Raw genomic sequence first — 26,832 nt, 5'->3', positions numbered from 1 at the left:
ATTAAATCATTTCTTCCTCCCCTCTCTTTTTCTCTCTCCCCTTCTTGTGGTGATTAGCATGGTAATGATAGCATCCTGATTATGTCCATCAGAAAAATCTGACATCTGTAGTCTCTCCAGTTCTTTTACTGAGGAAATTAAAGTAAGAAGGAAAGAAAAACAAAAAACCTGCCAACACTCCTAATTAATGTGGTGTATAAAAAAAAACACAACACAGAATGTCACTCTTGCAGTTGTTTTTTGGTGAAAGTGTAAGAGGAAGAGACAAAAAAAGACACGACTCAAAGATCTGTGATGCTTCTGTAAAAAACGCTGAATAAATGGTACATGTTTCTGATGAAATAAACAAGCTCTATAATTTCAGTTGACATAAAATTATAGCTATCATTATTGGTTCATGAAACTCTATAAAAAATTGTGTCTGTATTCCTCATTATAATACAATGTATGCTGTTTACCAGGTGTGTGTGTGTGAATTTAGCCTTGTGTTCTGTCAGATGTATTCTCTTCATTTGAGCTGTAAACGGTCCTTTAAAAGCAGGTAAAGGATTAACTAGAATTGGAGTGTTTCAGTCCTATCCTTCAGTATAAGAGCATGATTATTATCTGCCAGTGATATTTCCCTTTAGGTTAATGTTTCCATAAGTAAAGATTCACACCATTTTCAACAACAGAGCACTTTACTTGTAACCTTCTGTCTGTGTTCTGTATTATAGAAACTGCAGGCATTATGGCCAACATGTACTGTACCCCAAGCATCACTCCTTTAGTGAAAACGGCAAGGTACCTAGTGGCCAGAAATCCTTACTGAGTTAATTATAGACTTAATGTACTTTTCTTTTTTCCCCCTCACCATTTTGATCTGAGATGTGAACCTGAATGCTTCAGTAAAAGCTCTTGACTTTTCAGAAATAAAGAACTCCCACTGGAGCAGCCTTGACTCTTTAGACTTTGGATCTAGTGGGCACATGGTGAATTATCTGAGCTGCTTTCCTTTTATTTTTCCAGTATAAAAAAGAGGAATAGAAATACGAGAAAGAGGCAGTCTGTTGGAAGGTCTGGGGTGAAAAGAGTTCAGAAAGAGGCAGGAATGTTAATGGAACCTTCATTTTATTCGAAGCTAACCACTACCAATCACCAGAGCCTTTCGCATTGACTAACCATATAACCACATAAAAATAATTCCAGAGCTTAAATTTCTGGCCTCAGATGCATGACTCCCCTGGCTACAACACTTATTAGCTTTGTCCACCATCATTGGCAGACTAATTGGTAATTAACACTTATTGTAAGAGTTGATTACCTATTTGAGTATTATTAAGTACAGCTTTCCCAAAGTAAAGCTTTTCAAATAAGTTTTCTTTGTTCCATATTGATATATATTGTATACAGTAGTACCATTTAGATAAAAAAAAACATGATTACTTTTTTATTGGTGGTAGAAGGTTTGAATATGTTATATAGTGTATAGTTTGGACTCAGGTTGACATATGTAACATCCTGCGAAACATGTACATCTCAGTGATTTCACCCCTACCGTCTTTTCTCTACATACATGAAAATCTAGCCCTTTTTGTCAATTTCTTCCTGTTTCCTCATCTCTCTTTCTCCCTCTCTTCTCTGTGTCTCATTAGGAAATGGCAAAGATATTGAATCACCCGCGGGTCTATGCCTTCCTTCATGTTCCCGTGCAGTCAGCCTCAGACAGTGTACTGATGGACATGAAGAGAGAGTATTGTGCCGATGACTTCAAAAGAGTGGTGGACTTCCTCAAAGAGAGGTAAGGCAGGGTGTGGACTCCTCATGGACCCTCAAGTCTGCTGCATGTTAGCGGCCTGATGACACAAACGTAGCTGTTACATATTGTTCCTCTCTCACTTCTGACACTCAGCATATCCTCATTAGTGACCTTGAATGTTACAAAAACTAGTCTGTGTGTGTGAAAATAGCACATGGACAAACGCATAGCCAAAGTATTTCTAAGTCAATGACACCTATAGAGGAAGATCAGTGTATCATGATATACTGGTCTGAATAAAGTCATTTGTGTCAAATGCGTAATGCGCATTTGAGCTGATTTTTTCATAAATTTGCTAAAAATGCAAATTTTAAATCTGAGTGTAGACTGATGGGTAAAAATGCCAGTTTCATCCATTTACAATTAAATCTACAACTCAATGAAGTATACAAAATGTTCCTCATATTGCCACCATTATCTTGGATATTGCTCTGACATATGTTGGAACTAAGTCATAAACATGATGAACATTATTCACTTAATCAGTCATTATATACATATATATATATATATATATATATATATATAGTATATTTCTTTGAGCGATATGTTCTCTTCTAAATCTTGCACTTGTGCTGCTATCCCTCTGCCTCTCATCTGTCCTTCATCAGGACATCACTTTACAAGGTTAAACATTTCAAACTTGGGATTAATAGACAAGTAAAAGGAGAACTGAATGCAGTGCTGTTTGAGGCTGGAGCTATGTTCCTCAAAAATATGCGCAGTGACCAACACACATGGATTTTAAAGCTAAACATGTCCATTCCTGATGAGGATTAAATATAGCCCCCCCTCCTCCCTATTATAAAAAAATATCCACAATTCTAAAACATGCACATAATGCAAGGATTTGACCTCTGATATAGCACAAAAGATAAGAAATGATGCAAACTTAATCTGTTACTGTATGAAAGATAATCTGTCATGGAATTTGACTATGATTAATTATGGCAGTGCACGTCAGGGGTGGTGAATAAATATAGAATTGATGCTACGATAATACGCTATGAAGGGATTCATATGAAAATGAGTTTGGGTCACATTTCTGCCTTAAATCTCTAGGTATTATTGTGTGATTTAGAAGAAAGATGTTTGTGTATGCATTGGTACAGTATACCAAAGCATGTTATTGCTGTTGCTAGATGATAACCTCTTATTTTTAAGTATGCCTTTTTCCTGGAATTAAATGACACTATGCATATTTTAGGGTAAGTACAGGATAAGGTATTTCTGCTTCATGTGATTATAGGTGTGGATGTGTGTGTGTGTGTGTGTGTGTGTGTGTGTGTGTGTGTGTGTATCAGAGATTTATATAAACAGTGAGGGAGAGAGAGTAAGTACTTGTTTTAGAAAGAAAGCCTATCACAGGATGGATATGGATTCACTTCCATCCATATGCAGATGATCGTGAAAGTGTAGCTTTTTCACTGCAGTGGATAGTTAGCTGAACATGGCAGCGCTTTTCTCCGATAAATTATGTGGCTCTGGTTCCCATGTATGAATACATGTCTTTTGATGTTGCAGATTAAAGTCATTTTGTTAGCAAGGAGTTTGCTCTAAGCGGATGAGATCCATGTACTGCAGCAATCAATAGATTTCATGTAACTGCTTCATGTAGGTCAACAGTCATACCATACCATAGGCTTAAATATAAAATGTAAATCTGGGTGAATAAGACTTTTATTCAGGTCACTGTACAGTCATCTGCATTTAAAGATTTATGTATTTAAATATATTGACAGAATTCATAGAACCACTCAACCCATGCAGCCTGAAGTGTCGGAATGAAAAGTTTATACTCATTCATGTGTATGTGTATGTGAGTGCGGTATTTGTGCACCAGTTGCTATGTGAGTCAGTTTCTATGTCTCAATTCACATACTTCCATACTTACTGTTTGGAGTGCATAAATGCATTCACTATGGCAACATGCAGGGGACTATAATTACCTGGATGATGCACTCAAAATGAACAACGTAAAATGATGGACTCCTCTCAACGGTCACCATCTTGGCTACGTAGTGGTAGGGGAGGGACCACCAACATGTTTTCAAACTTGAGAAAATGGCAGCAACAGAAGGAGGACTGTCGTCTCATTTCTAGTGAGTGCACAACGGCAGTGTTTGATTTGGGACAACACTGCGCTTTTGGAATTCACGCACTACACCAGTGAGTATACTGTGAACACAGTGCAGTCCAGTTTCAGACACAGCAATTATGTCTCTTTGGATCACTCGGAAACACTTAGTAGGTCTCTCTCTCTCACCACCTCTCTCTCCTCACACTCCTCTACCTACCTGAACACAATCACTGCAATCAAGTGCTTTTTATAGATTTTCATACGACTTCTACAGTTCTCAACTGGTAGTTTGTCCCATTCTTCTTGAACAAACTGCTGCAGTTCTCTCAGGTTTGATGGGTGCTTTTTCAGCTCTTTTCAGTTTCAGCGTCTCGGCTATTTCCACAGATGTTCAACTGGAATAAGATCACGACTCATGGCAGGCCACTTCAGACTAGTCCAATGTTTTCTTCTCCACCATTCTTCGGTGCTTTTACATGGATGTTTTGGGTCATTAGCCTACTGTAAGAGCAACTGACACAGAGCTCTCCAATACTTTTTGCTGCATTTTTAGCAAACCCCAGTTGGCTTTTCAATGTTTCTCTTTCAAAAGTGCGGACTTCCCGGGTTTTCCTTCCATGAGACCCACTTCCATTCATAAAGTGACACATGATGCAACCAGACACTGTTGTAACTTGATCTTGGAGATCAGCTAGTATCTGTTTTGAAGATTCCTTTGGTTCTTTTTCCACCATTTGAACTGTCCTTCTGTTCGATCTGGGGTCACTTTTCCTCCTGCAGCGACATCCAGGGAGGTTGGCTACAGTTCCACAGACTTTAGAATTATTAACAATACTAGCAACTACAGTCAGAGGAACATCAAGCTGCTTGGATATGATCTTGTAGCCTTTACTGCCTTTACAAGACTGTGACTCTAATTGAAGACAATCGTCGGTTTGAAATGTCACTACAACCATTATTTATCAGCACTTCGCGGGGTACCAATGATTTTGCTTAGGCCGTTTTAGAATATTGTGGACTAAGCAAAAATTCAGCTCCCTCCACAGCTTCTGTGGCAAACTAAAGGTATACTGTTTGTGCATGCATGAGCTTTTAAATTTTAACACTTTTGATCACGCCTGTACATGTAATATGCTATTTTCCCATTTCCTATTGTATTTTCTCTTTGAATTTTATGGGCACTAGTTACTTGTTTCTCACTGACTCCTATTTTTTTTATTTTTTTTTATCTTGGTACTTTTATTTAATCTCTGTCTCTTCATTTGTCGTCTTTTTTTTACCCGTCTGTTTTTCACTCTCAGGTCTTTGTCTTCTCAGGTGTGGGTGACGGATCATTTCTTCTTCTGTAGTTGAAGGCTTAACCGTTCCTTAAAATCCTCCCTTTTAAGTTCCTTCTGAAGAGGCCTTGAATTGAGGAGTGATACTGCTGTGTTTGCTTTAACACTGACTCAGATGCTTATCTCTGTGTGTGTGTGTGTGTGTGTGTGTGTGTGTACGCTGCATTGCTTTTCAGGCATTTGTTTAGCCTGGAGTAGAGGTCTCTGTCCTTGTCCTCCAATAGAAATTCAAACTCAGTGACGCTGATCCGGCCAAAATCTTAACACATTGTGGCAAATGGTCATGGGAGACACAAAGAGACCATGCACACAGACACGCAGGCACACACGCAGGCACACACACACACACTCTCACACAATCTCACCACATGCAGGGTATCACGTCATAAGATCTTGTTTACATAAACTGTCTGGCTACCCTTTTGTGTGAGACTTTGTATATGTATGCGCGGTTACTCAGTTTCTGGCTTCTGTTACTTAAACACACATTCAAACACACACGGGCGATGTTGGTTGTGTGAAATCAATACCAGTACACATCCAGTGGTCTGACCCATTTGGCCGCTGCAATCATGGCTGCGGTGCAGTTCGGGCTCTGGGAGCGAAGCCAGGGCTTCGGACAAGCCAGAAAACACGCCTATTGTATGAGCGAGTGTGTCTGTGTGTGTGCGAAAGAGTGAGAGTGTGCTAGAGTGTGTGCGTGTGAAACATAAACAGACGGCCTGTTTTGTTGAGGGAAGCCTTTTTGAAGCATCGAGTCCTGAGATGTGGGTCCGTCAGAAACTAAGAGATGATTGAGAGAAATAAAGAGAAGCAGTTAGTGAGACATGGCATGTCAAGTGTGTTGTGTGTTTGTGTTACTGTAGCAGTCCTTTGAAAAGTTGTAACAGTTTAATGTTTAGAGGTGAATTAGTAGTGTTTTCCGCTTCTTTTACAATAATGATAATTATTGTTATTATAGCTATGACCAGCATTTTGTCTCCTTCTCTTCACTTGTGATTTTTCGTCTACTCTCTTTTGCAGAGAAAGTCAGGATATAACTTTATTTTTGTTTACCCACATGTTACATTGGTCTGTTTATAACTTTTTGTTTTGTTTTTTCTTGTTCTATTTCAAACACTTCACACACAGTTGAGTGCAGATGTTTTAATATTTCTACTTTGAAATGACAAAACAAGTAAAACAAAGACATTCTCATTAACATGATATTTCACGTTCAGTTTGTGCAAATGTTCCTTCATTATCAAAAGTAACAAAAATTGTCAAAGAGTGTATGAAAAGAAACTGATTCTGAAATAATGAAAATTGTATCAGTCCAAAAGTTTGCATCCCCTTCATGAAATGTTCTTTAATACTTTGTATGTCCTCTCTTTGCCTTTATAACCAACTCCAACCTGTGTAGGTACCCTCTGTGCAGATTTTGTATCCTCTAATCTTAACCCATTCTTCATGGCATATTTGTTCCAAGTCTACCAGGTTTCTTGACTGTCTGCGATGTATAGCCTTCTTCTCAGTCTTCCTTCCATCTTATCCAGAGCTTCTGTGCCTGATGCAGACACACACCTCCAAAACATCATGGAGCCTCCACCGTGTTCACCTGTGGGAATAGTGTTCCTCTCCTCGTAGGCAGAGTTTTTTTCTCGCCACACATGCAGTACCTGTGCAAATTGTGACCAAATAATTCAACTTTGGTCTCATCAGACCACAATCTTGTTCAGAAACTCATTTGATTTGTTCACATCCTCTTTAGCATACTCCAAGCGTGCTGCCTTGTGCCTAGAAGTATGCGCACTTTTCTCCTAAACATTCCAGACTTGTGCAGACTGCACTTAACTGTGGAAATGTGGACTTTTATTCCATTTGCCTATAAGGACTTTTTCAGGTCCCCTGCTGTTTGTTTTGGATTCGTACGTAGCTCTTGAGAAAGTTTTCTAGCAGCTCTTTCGGTTATTTTTCTCAATCTTCCACTCCTTGGTAGAGTCTTTGTGTGTCCATACTTCTTCCATATCTGGATTATGGTCTTCACAGTTGGTGCTGGTATCCCTAAACGCTTTGAAATATTTTTATATCCCTCTCCAGCTTTATGAAAGTTTACCAAATTCATTTTGAGGTCCTCTGACAGCTGTGTCCCTGATCTAATTGTTTTTTTTGCTCTCAGCAAACTGCTTGAAACTGCTCCTGCAGTTCTACCCACTTGCAAATATAAACTGCGCGCCTAATTTAACACACTTGGTGTCACTCATCAAGCTGTAACTGCTGACAAAGTTTTTTAAAGATCAGAAACCTGATTTTACATGTTGAAATTAATTACCTAGAGGGTTTATCAAAGGAGATGTAAACGTTTGAGCTTGCTATTAAAGATAAATTTGGACTTACACACATCTATTTTAACATTGACATCACTGCATTTCACACTGGTGCTGTCAAGCAAACATGAACAACTCGAGGTGGAGGGGGAAGCTCTGTGAGCGGGTGGTAGTGAGTCAGCCTCACAGGTGACTTTTACTGTAGGTTCTCACAATTAGTCCTTAGTTTAGCCATGTAAAGTTCACCTGAAATGATAAGACAGGCAGGAACCTTGTGCAGGTATGCGTGAGGTCAGAGGTTATCTCACAAACACACAGCAGGAGAAGAATACATTTCTCTTTGTGAACTCCTTAATGCCACCAACACTGGAGAGGTCATGAGGGGGCAAACGCCTCTGGCCTTCCTTGTCAGGGAAAACCAGTACACACACACATAAACGCGAACACATCAGACCTCCCTCCTTGATACCGTTCACGGCTGAGGATCTTGAACTCCATTCTGAACTTAAATTTAGTTTTCTGCAGGCAGATTACTTTGCGGGTAATTCCTTAGTCCTTGCACATCTGTGCAATCAGACACCACCACTGCTGAGTGAGTTAAGTCACCTGGTCACAAAGAGGCTTGGTGACCCCATAACTATTCCTAAAAGTGGAGGAAATAAACAAGTCAGGGTAACGTAGGAAGTGAAAGAAAATATTACTGATATAGTATCAGTCAAGATCAGGAATTATGGGTCACTCTTGGCAACATTAAAGTTCAAAGAATGCCCATGAAATTTAAAATGCCCTCAGTAAATATTAGAGTGAAAGAGCAGTCCCTGCTGTTCCTCAGTAGGTGATATCAGCGAGTTTACGACTGGTGATACTTTACACTACAGTCTTTCCGAGGAAAATGCAATTGTTTTGGTCAGAAGCTAAGAGTCATGAAGCAGTGAATATTACCCTCAAAAAATTCAAAGGTGCAATTGTTTCAACTAAACAACTAGAAAAGATTACAGTGAAATATATCCCCATAGTCTTCTCTAGAACAATGCTGAAAGTTTCCAACAGTGGCAAGTAAAACAAATCTAAGTCTCACTAATTAAGTCTATATTTGCAATTTACCTAGAAACGAACCAAACATCGCACTCTGGAGAGAAAAGGAAAAAAAAAGTTAATTTCTCACACTCATGACCATACAACAGCTTGTTCGAACAGTTTGATTTGTGCCACACTGGAACATGTATTGAGTTTAAAGGTCTCTTAATGGCTGAATGCCCAAATCTCCTGTCGCTGAAAGCTCATTCACACTTATTAAATCTAATGGTAAATCAGGGCTTCTCTGACCCTTATTGAGGCGTGTGTAGATGAGCTGCTGGAGGAAAATCAATTCTGTGTTTCTTAAGATTGAGGTCATTATGAAAGACAAACTGTTTTTTTTTTTTCACACCCAGGACGTGCTGGAGAACAATGCAAACACCGCTGAAACACATAACATTGTTGGCATGATGGATTAAGTTCAAGTTCCTCTAAAGTCATCCATATCCACAGAGAAAAATTGCATTAAATATACTCTCCTTTGAATGACATAGTAACTCATTTCTCCAAGTTGTTATAACTGATTGTTTTCAGCCATGCCTAATTCTAACAATCAGTCGCATAATTATTTCAATAAAATGGTTAATTTGTCCTCGCCTGCCAACACAGACCATATTTTTTTCACTCTTTTCTCTCTGCTTCTATCAATTAAAATCACATAATGAAGTACAGTCTTTATGTAATGATGTATGGAGAAAATCCTGTTATGGTGGAATAAGGCTGTTACAGACCGAGTGAACATGGTCAGAGGATTTTCCACAGTTGTTTCGTAGTTTGCCATAATATAGGACTGATTTTCCCTCAGCTATTCTCGAGGATTAAGTGTGTTTGAACCACAGGGAGCAAAGATGAAGAAGCGCCTGGAAAAGAATAGTTATATGTCTGTGTGTTGGGGATTGGTTGTGTAGGGGGAGGGTAAAGCCATCATGTTACCAGGAAAGGGTAGATGATTGGCGAGGGCTGGGCATTGAGCGACCCTCACACCCTCGTTGGTTTCCCTCATGGTGGTAGGTTGGTTTCCCTGGAGGTTACATGTTCCTGACCTCTGAAAAGCCTTTCAATCTCAGGCCATAGAGGTCCTTCTCCCAAGGAGACGCACTCACTCACATGCCTGTCAACTGTGCATATTTTATCTAAGCATTTCTTGTATTGCAATCTCCAAAATATCTGTATTATTGAAAGAAATAAATAAATGGGGAGGCAACAATAAACAGCAGTAGCAAAGTATCAAAGTTTACATAATGTTGAGGACAACTCCAGCTGCAACAGATGTGGAGTTTTTAGAATTGTGATCCCACAGGAATGAGGATTTGGATAGGTCAACAGGTGATTAATCTGTGTGATCCCATCAGCTGAACAACACAATGACCTGTGACCTACAACGCAACCTGAAAACCTCGGACTCCCCAGTTAATCTCCGTTTGAGCGTTTTGTTACCATTCTGTCCTGCTTTATTCCATTTATGAACCTCACAAATTGGTATGAATGAAATCATTCTGACCTACAACACAACTCACAATACAGCATTGTTTTTTTCTGTCCTGTTTTAAAATTTCAACCTTGTTCACCCTCGTTCAGCATGCAAAAACACGGTTATTGCTGCACCTGATTTCGTTTAATGATCTACAATTATTTGACAGGTTTTGTTTTATATTGTCTTAGTTGTTACAGAAAGACGTCAGAGAGAGAGCTATTATGTGAATATTGTCTCTTTTCCCTTGCCCAGGAGGAATTTTATTCTAAAATGATCAGTACATAAACACGAAAGGCAACAGAGACGGGCTTGTCTCTGGGTGGTCTCTGGACTTTTCAGCACATTATTCCAGATTTAGAGGCACCCACTATGATGTATATAGTGAATAGAACATTTTATCACTTCACACAAGTATGCAGCTGGTCAAAACACCATGGTGATTCATACGGATAATATTCATACCTTATATTCACAAATCACAGGGGTCAAATCTGGCTCTTGACCCTGTTGTTTTTATTGCATGCCACTCCCAAAATGCCAAATTCCATTATCCATCAGTGATGTGATGATAGCTCTCTCTCTTTTATGTAACATTTGGATAAATAGCAGTGTGCCCTTGTTCTAAACAGGATTTGACTTATACAAAACTGTTTCAAGATTTCAAAAAATCACCTCTGTCTTCTACATTCCCACATGGGAAAAGTAACAACTTAACCCACTGATTTTGGCTGTCATGGTTTTATTGCTCGATCCTTTGGTTTCAGGTGGTAAACAGTCATACTGTATGTCTCTTTTAGAGATGGCATCATTGGAATTTATATACACTCACAATATTGTATTCAGAAGAAATTATCTACATTTTTCAGACTACTCTAAACTCTAAAGACTTGTATGATAAAAATTAATTATAATTCACATTGCATGACTCGAAGGTGTCATTCTTTTGTGACCATGATAATAACACACATGCTTTCTTTAGCATAGTTGAATGCTAGCAGCCTGTCAGAATGTGCCGTTATTTGTGTTAAAGTAATTTTCACTTCATTGTAACTTCCTTGGATTGATTTTTAACTAGTGTGCGCAGAGATTTGAGACAGAAAAAAGTAATAATGGTGTATTTACAAAACAGTCACAATTTGATTGGCTAAGCTCCATTGTATTGAAGGCACCTTTAAGTGTTAGTAGTGTGGTGTGTAGTGTGGTGCAGTGTTCCGGCAGAGTGACGCTGTGACTGTTGATATAGTGCGTTGATGATAAACTTTCCGTCTGTCTCAGTCTCTCTTGAGTGTAGTGACTGTTTCTCTCCAAACAAATGGCTCCAAGACTGTTGCCTTTGCGTGTGGTCTGTGTGCGTGTATCTATGTTTGTGTGTGTGTGTGCACACGTGTTAGTCATCTCTATTAGTCACGAGGAGTGACAGGGTTATATCAAACCTCCCTGGGTTACGGCAGGACACATGTATCAGTAGCGTGTGGAGACGGTCGCACACTCTGTTTGTTGTTGAAGACATACCTTCAATAGTTTACACACACGCACTCACACACTTAAAGGTTTAAGGTATCGGCTAGGGCTAATGTTTCACTGGAATAGTAGGTGGAAAGGGCGGCAGCTCCCTGAAGGCATTGGAGGGGAGAAGAGGGGAGAAGAGAGAAGAAGAGAGGTTAAGAGAGGCGGGAAGAGAGCAGTGAGCAAGACAGGTTTGCCGCGATAACCTGCCACACTGGCGGGACTTGTCAACATTTCACCCCTCCTTTCTCCCTTCAGCTGATGATTCAGCAAGTAAAGTAAAGTAAATGAGGCTTTCAGGGTTTCGCTTGTGTTTTGACTCTGTCTTTGATTGAAAACCTTTATCCAACCACACACATAGAATAACAACATGTACAACAAAGAGACTGGTTTAGTCATCACAGGCACAGGGAACATCTCACACACACACACACACACACACACAAGCACAAACAAGCACACACACACTTGTGTGCTATAAACTCACCACTCAACAGCTCCATTTGAATACCAAAGTTCTCACTTCCATATTTTCCTCAAGTACCAAGCAGATTTGAACTCATAAGCATCTGTGTATAAGCTTTCCTCTGTCTGTGTCACTGCTGTTGAATATGTTAAATCTGAGCCCACCATGGTGACTGACAGGTGCCTCAGCATAACACACTCTGTCCTTGCCATCTTGGGCACCAACAGTAAACCCATATCCACACATCAACAACATTCATTCAGAAAGCTTTGATTGTGTGACATCACAGATTTTGTCCATGAAAATGTCACAAATAGAGGGTATGGTTGACTGTTGTTACATACCCAAGTATAAATTGTACAAATACAGAAAACACAACCAAATAGCGAGAATGTTTAAAGAAACCAACACCACTGATGGATAGTCGACAACAAGAAGCATGTTCTAACTGTGTTTATCACTCTTTAGTGTCTCCTGGAAACATTTCCGTCGTGGTCTGTGATGCTTGCACTGTATTTGATGCGTGTTTCTGTATTTGGTTGTCTCACTTTGCAGCATTTTTTTATGTGTTGTCAAATTCTTGAAGATAAGTCTCTAGAGTTTGACTTTATGCAATGCCCTTATTCGCACTGTCTGATCAGTCACTGAAACACCAGTTTCCACAGATAATCCTTGTGCCAAATCAGAACAGACGTACCCATCTGTTTTTCAGTGTGAAGTTGCATAAATACCAAATTGTGTGTGGCATCATCTTTCAAAGACGACCGAAGAGTATGTTTTTCTTCCGCCTCCTAACCACTGCTGCATTTGTGTTTTGGCATTTGTTCAGTAGCCTGCTGATGCTCTTGTATGAAGTGTCACAATCTGGCTTCCTACTTGTTCAGACAACTCCTTACCATGTGGAGCCATGTCGCATTAGACACAACCCAGTCCAAAACTGAGAAATCTCTGGTGTTCACATGTTATTTATTAACCTCGTTCATGCAACTAGTTTTATTTGGAAAACACAGCTATCACTCTTGTTGCAGTGATCACAGGTAAACTTACTTCTTGTTTTTAAGTATACATAAGAGCAAATATCCTACTCTTCAACAAGTAATACATTTATTCTAAGATCCAATTCGATTATATATATAATATGAGCAAGAACTTCCCACCTTTAAATTAAGATCACACACAGATGAGAATACTATTCATCTGTTTGTCTGCTTGTTTATGATGTTTGCCTCGTGGTGTTTGTGTATAGAAGTGATTTAATCCAGGAAGGAGTAAAAGAGGGAGAGGAGGGAGGCTTCCTGCTCACATACCTGGCGGTGTGTGTCAATAAGTCTAGCATTGTGATTTGGCTCCGTTTAAACAACAGGAAACCAGCAGAAAACGAGTCATTAACTTCACAACAAGCTGAAACTGACGTGTGCGTGTGTGTGTGTGTGCGTGTGTGCGTGTTTGCGTGTGTGTGCGTGTGTGTGCGTGTGTGTGTGTGTGTGTGTGTGTGTGCGCGCGTGCATGTTTGTGTGTGTGTGCACTTGAGAGAGAGAGAGAAACGACTTGTGGATAATGACTCTTGGCAGTTCTTAACACATCCTTGTCTTACTGATACTTCCTCTGGATTATACCTTATTTCCTCCCCACAAGAAATACACACACACACACATGCACGCACACTGGATAAATACAGATTCACTATGATTACAGGAGTTAAGTTTTCCTTTATTAAGTCATCTTAATTTATTATTGGGCCTCTCACCACAATACCTATCCTTCCTGCCTTTAGAGAGAAAAGAACACACACACACACACACACACACACACACACACACACACACACACACAGGAGGATGAGTATAGTGTGTTCATTAGAGGGCGGGAGAACACACAGATGGACAGGGAGTATTAACACTTATCTAAGCTGTATGTGTTTGTGTGCGTCCTCAAAACGTGTTAGCAGCAGAAGTGAAACTCTATGCCTCCCTGTGGTCACAAAGAGCAGGTAGAAAAACAGCCCAGCCCACACACACCCTGCCAAAAGTAATTAAGAAAGAACGAGGTGTCCCATTGGATCTCATTTAATTTAAAGTCAAAAACAACATTTTTTTGATATTATATTAGTCACTCTTTCTTTTTCATTATCAGCACTTATTATTTTCAGGGCAAATTTGAGACAAATTTGGTCAAACATCACAGAATTGGTCAGTCAATATTGTCCTTAACGAAGTGGCAGTGGTTTATCATTGTTATTTTAATCAATTGAATACTTTAATGTGTGTTTGACTCATGGGCCTCAATGTTACCTGTGTTCCTGAAGGACTAAGGTTATGTTTGAGTTACCACAGTTTCCTCACTTGTTATACCTTGTCTGTGTTTGCTTTAAAGATGTAGTGGTGTTTGTTTTTCATATTCCCTCAAACAAATGTTAGTTGTACACTAGTATGGGAAAGTACATTGACTTGTTTTCCACTAGACAATATACGCCAAGTGCAAACTGAAACTGCATGAGATCAGGGCAGACTGTTTGTTCTCATATCATTCAGTGAGACTGTTCTGCCTCTGATTTCAAAACTGCCACAACACAATCAATCCAGGTTAGTTTTTGTTGTAATTGTTGTTTTTTTAATTATCATCAGTTACATGGGTCATACATTAAATTTGACTTCATAAAATACACAGAAAATGTATATTATCACATGTAAAAGCAACACGAATTAGCCATAGGTTTGATTAGAGGGTCAGTAGTGTGCTTAGGTATTGGCCACACACACACACACACACACACACACACACACACACACACACACACACACTTGCTAACACCTGCATCTCCACAGGGACACATCACTGGGTGTAAGGTAGCGTGCCGGTACAATTTGGGCATGTAAACAACCTCTCTCAAACATAATGGAAAGTCAGTTACAAGGCAGCAAAGTGCTAACTTGCCAGGTGCTTGCACCTTCCCAGCATTCACACATAAGCACACACACAAGGTCAACTGATACTGACATCTAGGAGCACAGTCATGTTTCACAATCTTACTCACCTCTCTCTTTCTCTCTCTCTCGGTCTCTCTCTCGCACATATCATATTTCTCTTGCTCGGTGACTCAACCTAACTTTGAGAGCTTATTTTCACCCACACAAGTTCACTCACAGTGTCTGTGCTATAATGTGTCTGTTTGAGAGTAGATGTGTGTATCTGTTTGTGTGTTTGAGTGACACTGTGTTTTTGACTTTGCCATTATGCAACAGCTACTCCTGCCTCAAGTGGATTTCCACTGGCAGCGAGCTCCGCTGTGTTACCACTTACGTGTTTGTGTGTGTTTTCTAAATTGCTGTAAACTGTTGTCTCCAGGGAGGGAAATTTGCCGCCAAAATACTAAGCTTGAAGGTTAAGTAATGTTTAGCAGTGTTAAGCTATTAAACCCAGAGGAATGCAGTCTTACCCCTTCCCATTTCATTTCATCTACTGTTACATATTCCTCAGGTTTTATATGAAGCTATGCCAGGTCTGTAACAGTAGGCAGTTTGAGTGTGAGAGGAAAACTTATTGCTTTCTGTGTATGTGCACTTTACTCTTTCATGGAATATTATTGACAGTTAAGGGCCATCAAAGGGACGAGGTAGAGAGTGCATAGGAATGGATACATTTTTAATGACTGTACTTTTTTAATTAACCCTCAACTCAGTATTTCATTGTTTACATACAGTTACTTTGTTTACAAAAAATATCTTATGTCTGATTTTTGAAGATTTGTAAAAAAAAAAAAAAAAAAAAAAAAAAAAAATTTATAAGAAATGTAATAATTTTGGTAGATTAGTTCACATTATTAGTAAGGCTCTGGTAAAATAAAAAAAAGAACATATACATTCCCCTTATTGGCAATACAGTGTTGTGACTGTGTGTCACATTGTGATGATTGTCCTGTAGACTCTGTCAAAGTCCTGCTGATGTTGCTAATCTTACTGGATCTGGAAATCGCACATTAAAAGCAGCACAGACTGATTTTCTCTGACAGGTTCTTCATTCTCAAGAAAAGCCCATATGATGCTGCCAATGGGCTCCAGTGACTATCAGCTTAATGATTCATAAAATCATTAGTTAGTTAAAATAATTAGTCAGTTAATTACCTGTCTAACAGAAAACAACCAACTTCAGCATCAATCAAAAGTCTCTTCCTACATTATGCAGTGTTCACCCTTGTTAACAGTTGATATTTCTCTCTGCGTTTCACGTCTTTGATTTAATTTCCTCTTCTTTGGCCTAACTGTGAGTAAACTGTGGAAGAATGTGTCTGCATTGATGGGATTGCCCATACTTGCTAGTCAGCTATGCAAGCAAACGTAGTTCTCCCACCCGCTGGAGAAGCAGCCTCTGCATGTGAGCCCAAAGCTTCTGTTCCTCTGTTGCTGATCTATACACACTGGTGTACAAATGGCCCTTACCTAAGCCTTTTCAGTATTGGTAACTTTTGACCTAACAATTACCTTAGTGGTCCCTTTAACTTCCATTAGTCCAATTTTACAGAGAGGTAGTTCTTCCTCTCTCTGAAAATGTCAATTTTAATTACTGATCTTTTTTAGCATTTTGGAACATCCACTTATATCTCCCTCTGTGCGAAAAAGATGTATGTAGTTACTTGCTACAGCAGTTTATGTCATTAACAATATTTCTAGCTTGCTGTGGATGAGGAGCTTGATAGAGAGAGCCTGAAAAAGCTTACACTTAAAGCATGCCCACCATTCATTTGATTCAGGTAAGGCTTTTATGTCCAGCATTTATCCGGTGCTTTGATGTTATCCATATCTGTGCAGGTCAGGTCAGCACACCAGGATGGAATAATGAATCACATACCGTGGGTATGTCAATGAAGGTTGGATTAAATTGAAATAAAGTGCAAAGATAGCCCATTTAACGCCTGACTAGATGGTCACGAGTGTCATGCCTTTGCACTGCAGACCTCCGTAGGCATATATATTTTTGTGTGTGTGTGTGTGTGTGCGTGCGTGCGTGCGTGCGTACGTACAATAACTGTGTGTGGATGAGTGAGTGCATAGTTTTGTGGTGTCTGTGCGCTCTTATTACTCCAAAAAAAGACTAATGAAATGTGTGTGTGTGTGTGTGTGTGTTCTTCTTACCCTTCTCCAAGGCTAATGAAGTATGTGTGTGTCTGCATGCGTAACTGTTTGAGTTAAATTGAACTGCAGTTCTGCTCTGGTGTGTTCAGGCTGTTTCATTAAATGATAAAGTTTACTGATGACCCCACTGGGATCATTATTTACTTGGCTCTCCATTCATTCCAGAGAAGCCACCTCGATCTTTACAAATGACCACACTGATAGACTGAAAGAGTTTTTACCCCTCAGGGTTCGAAGCAAATGACTTGGTATTCACTCAGCAGACCAATGACGTTGCCAAGATGTGAAACAACTAATGGAAAGAATTATAGACTTTGACTGAACAAACACAGTCTAAAGAATAACGTAAGGACACATAATTTTGATGTCTTTTTAATTCTTCAAATATTCAAACCTGAATTCTGTCAATCACCATTGCAGATAAATAATAGCTAATGAGTAACAATGATTAAGGGAGGACGATGATAAAGTATGTGAGAGCGAGAGATACTGTGGTGCAGTCAAGGAGACTGTCACAGCTCGGTGCATTTAATGTAGCAGTGCCTGCTCGTGTTCTCGTGCATGTGCGAGGTTCTCACAAAAAAAAAAGTAATTCCACAATTCACTTTCTAAAACCCACAAGATAGACTGAGAGAAAGCAAGGATTTGAGGAAAGAATGAGCGAAGGATGCAGGTTGAGAGAGTCTTTGTGACAGTTTGACAGCTCCTTGCAGGCCAACTGAAGCCATCACCTGTCACATTCTGTCTCTTAACCAATCATTTGTCTGTCACCTCTCTACTCTCAAGCATACTGCATTCAGCTTTTTCTTCTTTTGCGTCCTTCAGGCGTTGAATTACCTCACGGCAAAATGCCAGAATATAACTGCCAGCTTGTCTCAGAGCATTAGTTTTTACTTTTTTAGCTGTTTTCCATCAAAGATGAAAAACAGCTAAAAAGTAAAAAGTGCAGACTTTTTAGTCACTTAGAACATCTGTGTTTATGAACATTCAACTTTATAAAGTGTTAACTGCCACCAATACTAATTTGTAATATGACAAATTTAATGACTCTACCTGAAACTGGACTTGAAATTTCCTGGTTTCATGAAACTTCTCATAAGTGGTCAAATTCTTGAAACCTTTCAGACAAACAAACAAATAGAATTAGACGACAACATTACCTCCACTCGACTATTGTCAGATGTAATCAGGTTTTTAGGTCATGGCAGCCGTCACTTAGGCATCTAAAGTCATTTTACAGTCATTGAAGTCTGCATTAGAGCCACAGAGGGAACCATTGTTTGACTGTTCAGCTGTAATCTGTCTGAAATCCTCCTGTTATCTGGCCAGTCACCTGGCACCTCCGCAACCAGTTCTGACAGTAACCTCCTTTATCCTTGATGGTGGAAGTGGGTGAGGAAAGTGAGTGATCACCAAGAAGACCCCACTCTCTCTCTCTCTCTTTCTCTCTCTCTCTCTCTCTTTACCCCTGTAAATTGAGCTGCTACATGACAGTGCCATTACCTCCAGCTGCCACGGCTAAATCAAACACTTAAGTGTCTGAGTGATTACTCACACTCCTCACAAGGATCCCTACTCGTGCCCCATAGGTTTCTTCTGTTTCTCCTTTTTTAGGAAGGAATGTTTTCTGTTAGATATAAAATACAGTGTGAGTGAGATGTTTTTCATCTAGTTGGTTTACACAATAATGAATGTAATACATACATAAAAGTAGAGCAGCCTCAGAGCAATGATAACATGGAGAAGTGAATAAAAGGGTGAGGGTAGAAAACCGAACCTCTGAACAAACTAAAGTTAAAAACAAGCAACACTAATACGAATCAAGACGTCAAACCAAGAAATAACCGACCTGGATGACACACTGCAAATGACAAATGTGTATTGAACGTCACTGACAATTTTCTATTAAACGTATTTCAGGCAGCAGTTATGATAAGTGCTAAGCATATGACATGTTACGACTCTGTGTTCCTGATGTTTTGATCACATCTTCAGAAGAGTTTTTCTCTTGGTAAAATCAGTGCAAACGCAGATGCGGATGACCTTTTAAAAGTGTGTTGATGTGTATACTGTATGTTGGAAAGGAATTTGATGAGGTAAATGAGTCAACAAGATGGCAGATGTTTTTTTTGTTTTCAGAATATTTCACAGGCTCTTAAGGGTCGAGTTCATCATGCGAGATATCTTTTGTATAGATGAATTGTAATTTTTTTTTTTCAAAGCCAGCTTCACTTCTCAAACAAGTATTTTAAGTGTGACCTAGTAACAGCTGACACACAAGTTACTGAGTTTAAAAGTTTTGTTTTAGAAATAACTGACAGGGATATCTGGTAAAATTGAGATGGATCAATGAACTGTCAATTGGCAGTCTCAAGGTGACAATTGAACAAAATCACATTTAGACTTTTAGAATAATAAATCAAAGAGATGTCGTAACTTTTTTTCCAGTGTTGGACTGGACACATGGTGTATGAGGACCATATTATCCATGGCGAAAACCCCACTGCTAATCCTCACATAGCGTTGATTATATCTGACTTGGACATAATTTTCACACAATATGTTGTGGTACGGTAATTTTCAAACTTCAGCCCTTGTAGAATTTCACTCTCTCCCCAGCTGCTGCTCTGTCTCCCACACACACACAAACACACACACACACACACTCTCACACTCTCACACATTATAGTAAAGCCGTCAGCTTACATGTTAATGTGGTTTTATTTAGGAGTTGAGTTTCCTCAAGACAGCAGCTTTCCAAACTTTTTACGTTTGACAACAAATCTCCCCACAGCACATTGCTTTTCCCATTTTCATCTCGCTCTCCCTCTCCTCCTCACCACGTCTCTCTCCCTTCACTGTCCGACTCCTACGCTACAACGGCTCCAGTGCGCCACACATTATCATTTCAGAGAGCATACATACAGCACATACACTGCAGCACAGATGGGTAGCATGGTCTCTTTCCAACAGATGAATAGGTAAATATTTACCTTCCCAGATTGTCTTTCTTCCACTCTCATCCTTCCATCCCTCCACCCATCGCCTTCCACTCTACACCTCCATGCCACCCTCATCTGTTTGTTCCTTGCTGTCGTTTTTCAGGGTTCTTCTGTCCCAATGGTCTCGCCTTCATCTTATCATGGGGGCCGCTCACAGGCATCTGTTGTGCAAACATGCTTGCATACACATGCATATCTTTTGAATATATGATGAAGAGGATGGCTGTGTGTGTACGGAAACATATACACACACATGGATGGACGTGTGAGGGCCTCAGCAAACAAAGAGTTGATAATAATTGTGCAGTAGACAATGGTATGTTTTATGAAGCTTAATTCAGCCTATTGAGGCAGATGGGGGTCTAACTGTGTACTTATCTTTAGTTTTAATTAAATGACTTTAGTCTCCTATGAACACAGTCTCCGTGTAAATGCTAACGCAGACTGGTCACACACTACGGCTAATGGAGGCTACTGTCTTGAGGGATGAGGTCTCTGTGCCTCCATGGGGCAGGAGGAGAAATGATAGGAACAAAGCACACACATAAGCCCTATTATCTCTTTTGATTTAGAGGCTTCAGGGGCTGTAGGGTCTTTGTATTCTGAAGCAGCAACAGGAAGTCCAGCGTTAGTCATGAGGTTAGTGCCTGACTGCTAGCTGTTGATAAAAATTGGTCCATTCTCCCCCTTTCTGTCATCATACAGACATGTTCATAGCATATTCACAGGGGATTAGTTTACTTTCCATTAAGACCGATCATTTTCAAACAGAGGAGTAATTAAATGTGGCTTCTGTAAAAAATTAGGTTGCATTTAAAGATGCCATTTGGGAAGGCAATAAGTGTGATGAGCATAGGCGAATTTGATTTATATTCCTAATTTAACTTCTGTCTGACTTAAATCTATGCATTATCTCCTATTCTTACTCATTTTCTTTTTCATATCTACTTTAAGTGATACGTTATGATGTTGTCTGCATCATACAGCATCACTTTTTTTCCTTTTTTGTTTTCTGGTAAATACTTTCTCTGATATAATTCCGTAATCAATACTCATCGATGTTAGCTCTTTCTCCAGGCCTGACATACCAGATACTATCTCCTTTGATAGATCCTGTTCCTTTCTGTCTGTTTATCTCCTTTCCACACACCAAAGAGACTCATCTTGCTCTGTCATTGTTTTTGGTTTACTTTGCATACAGTTCTCAGTTTATTGGGTAGATAACTCATTTCTTTAAAAAAAACAAAACAGGTATGTGTTATCAGATACTTTCTGTTTTAATGTGACAATACCCTGAATACATAGGTCCACTGTCATTAAACAGGAATTTACATTTAAAACTAATTGAGGTTTAATTAACATTGGATGGGACCAATGAATATATTTTTAGAGCTTTGGGCATGAAACTGGCTGGCTTGTTGGACTAGGTATAAACCTAATATATGTCCAGGTCGAGCAAAAAACAGTGCAAATCTTATCCGCTGTTAAAAAAATGTCCATTACTTTGTGACAAAAGGTCATTCCAGGTTAGACAAACAAAGCTGTTATTCAGTTTTGCAGTTTTAAAAATAGCCCTCTAACTGTGCCGGTTTAATTGAAAGCAAGTTAAGATGAAACCTAATCTGTCGTCTTTCTCTCTCTGTATCTTTGCCTCTCTCTGTTTCTCACATACTCTGTTTTTGAAAGGTGAACAATAACAAGATACATTTCTCCTCTCTCATTTTAACAAGGAGAGTATCAATGTGGTTCTTGTTCATTAGTATCACACATCACACCTCCTTCACCCTTAGATCTGAGAGAGACAGAAGTGTCAAAATGACTGTGTGCGCACATGTTTTTTTTTTTTTCTTCCTCTCAGCCTCCACCTTAAGAAAATCCACAAAAGCCAATTCACACACAGTCTCTCTCCCTTCTCTCAATATTCTATCTCCATGTGTTGCTTTGCACCCATGATCTGAATAGTATAGTTTTTAAGCAGCGGTGTAAATTTTCTTAGTACCACTGCAAGGATGAGAAGGACACACTGGCTACCTACAGAGTATACCTTCTCACCACTACCACCAAAGGGCCATAGCAAATTAGGTATTACAAGCCCCAGGGAGATGCAAAACACAGTTATCTATTAAGTACAGAAAAAAATTGCTTCTTTGTTGACATTTCTAATTTTATTTACCTTCATTCCCACTGTCATTAATAAAATAGCTGAAGGGACTGCATTATGGACATTTTATACTCTTGTGATAAGAGCATTAAATAGCAATAAATAATATGAATTTAATCAAACTATATTTATCCCTGTAGGACAAGAATGTCTTGGACTAACCTTGCTTGTCTACAAAAACATTTCCTACTGTGCACACCAACACAGGAAGAACCTCAGCTCCAAAAAATGAACTATATCTTCCCATTTTCATTACACGTTATTTGATTAATTATTGTTGGAGCCTACAGGCTGTTAGTCCTTTGTTTACCTAACAAAGTAAGGGATTAAAAGCATGCGTTTTGAGTTAAACACTCAAAGGGGGTTTAGAACCACTGCTTGAGGGCATTCAAGAAGTTCATTTTAATCACAAATGGAGAATTATTCATTTATTTAGCCGTGTAACCATCCCATGCTCAGATTTTTGTTTTTAATTTATGTAGTTTTACTTTTCCATAGGGTAGTGGTCAGGCAGATCTAAGAGGTCAAGGATGCCTGTGCCTGCAGGGCATTGGTTAATATTAATGACCATCAGCCAATTGGAACTCATCAATAGGTTAGAGGTTATCATGGGGTTGCAGATGCAGGAAGTTAATGTAATTAAAGATGCATCATGTTGTCGATTGTGGAGAAAGTGTCTTTTCCATTCCTTTCTTAATGTCTTTGTTGAGCTGTCTTTCTCTTTGTTGATCTGTTGCGTATGTTAACGTGTTTGTCTCTTGTCTTAATGTTTAACAGTTTTCATGGATTTTCAACAGGAGATAGAATTTTTTTATGTTGTTTATATCTTTACTTTTTAGTCCATTGCTGTCTATATGTTGTGCAAACTGTTCTGAAGCCATGTGCCTAGCTGTAAGATCAAGGAGCATATACATTTATGAAATTACATCAGAGGTGTGATATTTGTTTCAAAATGAGTGAAGAAAGGCAAACAGAGAGTGACTAAAATAAAGATAAATGAAGGAGTCAATAGAAAGAAGCAAGCCCAAATTACTAGTGATTGATAGTTTACTCAGTCACTATGGTCTTCCTCTTTCATGCCATCCAAAGATTTTTCAAAGGAAATCTGTCCAATGTCTGTTACTAATTAAATCCTTGCTTTTAAAGCAGACTGCTTGTCATATAGCACATTACACATTACATTAAGAGGCTTCAGTGTACCTCCTATTCCACTGCTTCTAGCTCTTTGATAGAAATCTTGTAATCAATGGCTTGGCTCACTTCTATTGAGAATGATTTCCAATTATTTCTGTATTGGATACCATTTCCAGTCTGACTTGACTCTGGCAAATAACTTCCTCCTCAAAAACAGGCAATTGGAGAACCAGCCTGTCACAAATAATTAGGATTCTCTATTGCTCAGTATAATGTTGTTTTTTGCATTATCATATTGCTAATTTTGTGCCTTTTGGTAATTGACAGATACTTAAGCCACCAGAGAGAATGTTAAATGCTGTTGGGATCAAGCCCAATCATTGAAACTGTATAACAACATGTTAAAATACCATGTTTTAATAATGGAAATGTCAAGTATGTACTCTAGAGATGCATGGTATACTGACAGACAATGGTAACTTACTTGAAGTTCTTTTATAAGTCATCCAACTGCTGTCAATACAAACAAAATACATAAAACAAATCAATGCATCTATTCCCATACCCTACTGCCTACAATTAATCCAATGAGCCACAGGTCAATAATCAATAGCTAACGATTGGCAGCAAGTTGCTAATCAGGTTTTGATTGGCCGAATGAGTCCATGGGGAAATGTTTTACCCTTCTGAATTGCTTTGGTGCTTCACATAGTTTTTCAAAGGCACGTATCAGCAATGGGAAAAGTAGAGTAATTTTAGATAATTGATCTAGTAGTAGTTCGAGGTTAATGGATGTTAGACTGAAATGTATAATGTATGATGTTGTTTTTTTGTCATATTATTAGTTTTCCTCAAGAGATTCCCCTGGATTACAGGATGTTGATCTTCACGATGCTCCCTGATTGAATTATGAATAACCAAAGAGAAAATATTTTACAGGGAGTTAGCAGTACTATGAGCCGTTGGTAATACAGATCAAATGAGTGTGGAAGCAAACAGATGTTAAGCCTTTCTCAAGGGCACCCCAATACCAGATGTTTTTGAAAACTATTTTACAATCAGGAAATAATAATTTTACTCTATGGCCTAAAAGCCTTCTCTCTATCTTTCTGCTAGGGTCCCAGGTATAACCATCGCTACAGATATAATCTGCGGTTTTCCTGGCGAGACGGAAGAAGACTTCCAGGAGACAATAGACTTGGTGAAATGCTACCGATTCCCCAGTCTCTTCATCAACCAGTTCTACCCCAGACCTGGTACACCTGCCGCCAAGATGGAGCAAGTACCAGCACATGTGGTGAGTGTGGACAAGGAGATCGACAGTCCTTTACTAGTCATCTGGCATATCTCAATTGGGCTAAATTTAGCTGCTCATGTGAGAAGGTGATGAACTAAGTTGGTGATATCAACTTTAAAACCAACCAAGATATTTAAAAATTGAATGACTTACCAAATAACAGCCCGAGGTATAACAGAAACTGTATCATGAGCAGGAATGGATGCTTAGGTAGGTAAAGATATTGTTATTGACACTGTGTATGTGCATGTGTGCATGTGCTGATTGTGTGTGCATTAGAGGGCGGATATTCAACCCGGACCTGACAGGATCTGATTGGACCCTGATGGGTTGTGTTGGATTCGGAGAAAAATTCATAAAATGATCGTGTTCGGGAACCTGAACAATAGGCAGGTTAAGGACTGTTAATTAGGCTGCTTCGAACTGCTGATGACAGTGCCCAATGTGTGTGTCTATAGCCTATATAAAACTGTGCCTTTTGATAGTGATTTAAGGAGCCCACACATGTGCAGTCAGGGAAAACAGGCAAGCTGTGACCATGGTAACAACTGCATAACAGGGTAGTTCAAACTCAGTGCTTCAGCTTACACTAACTGTGTTGGGCTTGGGTTGGGTTCGGACATAAAAAAATAGAATGCTTGTTGGGTTCAGGTCCGGCTCGGTTACAACTTTCTGGGCTTGGGTCGGGTTCGGACACAAATGATGCTGCCCGTGCAGCATTGTATGCACTGTAAGTGCACACACAAATTTGCATGTGTGTGTATTGAGAAAACACAGGCCAGCCTCCTGTCATCTGAAAATGTAAAATCCTGTTCCAGTTCTGTCATGACTTCTGTATGAATTTTAATATTATTAATCCTGAAAGCCATCAAAAGTGTGTCTGTGTGTGTGGGGGAGTGAGTAAGAGTTACAATGTCTTACTATCCCTTTCAGACAGACAGACAGACACATACAGTATTCATATGGAAGCATCTCAGTGTTGCTGTGTACATATTAAAGCTTGCTTGGAGTTAAACCTGATGCTGGCAGTTAAATGGGACCAAAAATCCAAATTTGTTTTAAGTAGAGAACGCTTTGAGCAGGTCTGAGTTGGGTTGAACAAACAGCAACTGCGATAGGATAAGATGTCTGTCAGTTAAGCCAAGATGTCCAGAGTGTTAGCTGCATTATCTCCTTAAATCAACAATTATTTACAGAACTGACAGAAAGAGAGGTGAAATTTTGTGATCATGATTGTTATGTTCTGTCAAAAAAAAGATATGTATTAAGGTATTTTAAGAGAGAATTTAAAAATATTTGACCTTTTACTGCACCACAAGTCCGACTTTTCTCAGAGTCAAGATCTAAAGGCCATTAGAGTAAGTGCATCTCGAGGCACTAACACATTGTCTGTTAGTGTTTGCTGCTGACAGATACGCTCTCTCTTCCTCTCTTTCTCAATCTGCTGCCAAATGAAACAATTAGCAGCTAATGAAGTCATAATTGTTTGCAAAGGTGTGTGTAAGAGAGACAGCTCCAGCAGTTTCTTTACCTTTTGCCTCATAGGTTTCTCAGCTACATCATTGTTTACAGAACCATAGTCATTTGTAATATAATTGTAAAACATAATTTGCAGCAATGTTGCTTATGAACATTGATAATCACTCAAGCCCCGCTGCAATCTAATTTGACTTCATGCTCATGTTCGTTATGCTCAAAATAGATTTGATACACAATTATACATACATATTTTGGTCAATTGAAGTTTGGTGTCTTGTTTATTGAATTCGATAGAGCACTGCTTAGCAGAAAGAATCACTGTTTAATCAGCTCGGCTTGGCACTTCTCAGTTGGTCAGTCTACATGAAGTAGGCTCATTCATAGTTGCTAACTTACATTATCACTCGCATGTACTTATTAAATCTTAACTGTGGTTTGCATGCTACTTGTTCTGACCTTTTTTTTTTTCCTTTGGTTTGACCTCTTACAGTATGCAGTACTCTATACTGCATGTCCTGTCTCTTCTTGCATTTGCACTCCCTCTCTCTTTACCATCAAAGTGTTGAGACATCTCTTTCAAGTGGAG

At 39.2% G+C, this 26,832-nt stretch overlaps 1 protein-coding gene across 1 annotated transcript in view; it reads left to right on the top strand.

Annotated features, from left to right (window-relative positions):
* The window catches only part of cdkal1 (CDK5 regulatory subunit associated protein 1 like 1), a 223,728-nt gene that overhangs the window by 134,892 nt on the left and 62,004 nt on the right, over positions 1-26,832 (top strand). The window contains exons 10-11 of the mRNA XM_022753568.1: positions 1,635-1,780; positions 24,587-24,767. Coding sequence (XP_022609289.1) covers positions 1,635-1,780; positions 24,587-24,767 — 327 coding nt within the window. The remainder of the gene's footprint in view (positions 1-1,634; positions 1,781-24,586; positions 24,768-26,832) is intronic.

The sequence above is a fragment of the Seriola dumerili genome, unplaced genomic scaffold (assembly GCF_002260705.1).
Source record: "Seriola dumerili isolate Sdu_G_001 unplaced genomic scaffold, Sdu_1.0 BDQW01000191.1, whole genome shotgun sequence".
Taxonomy (NCBI): domain Eukaryota; kingdom Metazoa; phylum Chordata; class Actinopteri; order Carangiformes; family Carangidae; genus Seriola; species Seriola dumerili.
The sequence above is the reverse complement of the archived record's forward strand: the minus strand, read 5'-3'. Positions and strand labels throughout refer to the sequence as shown.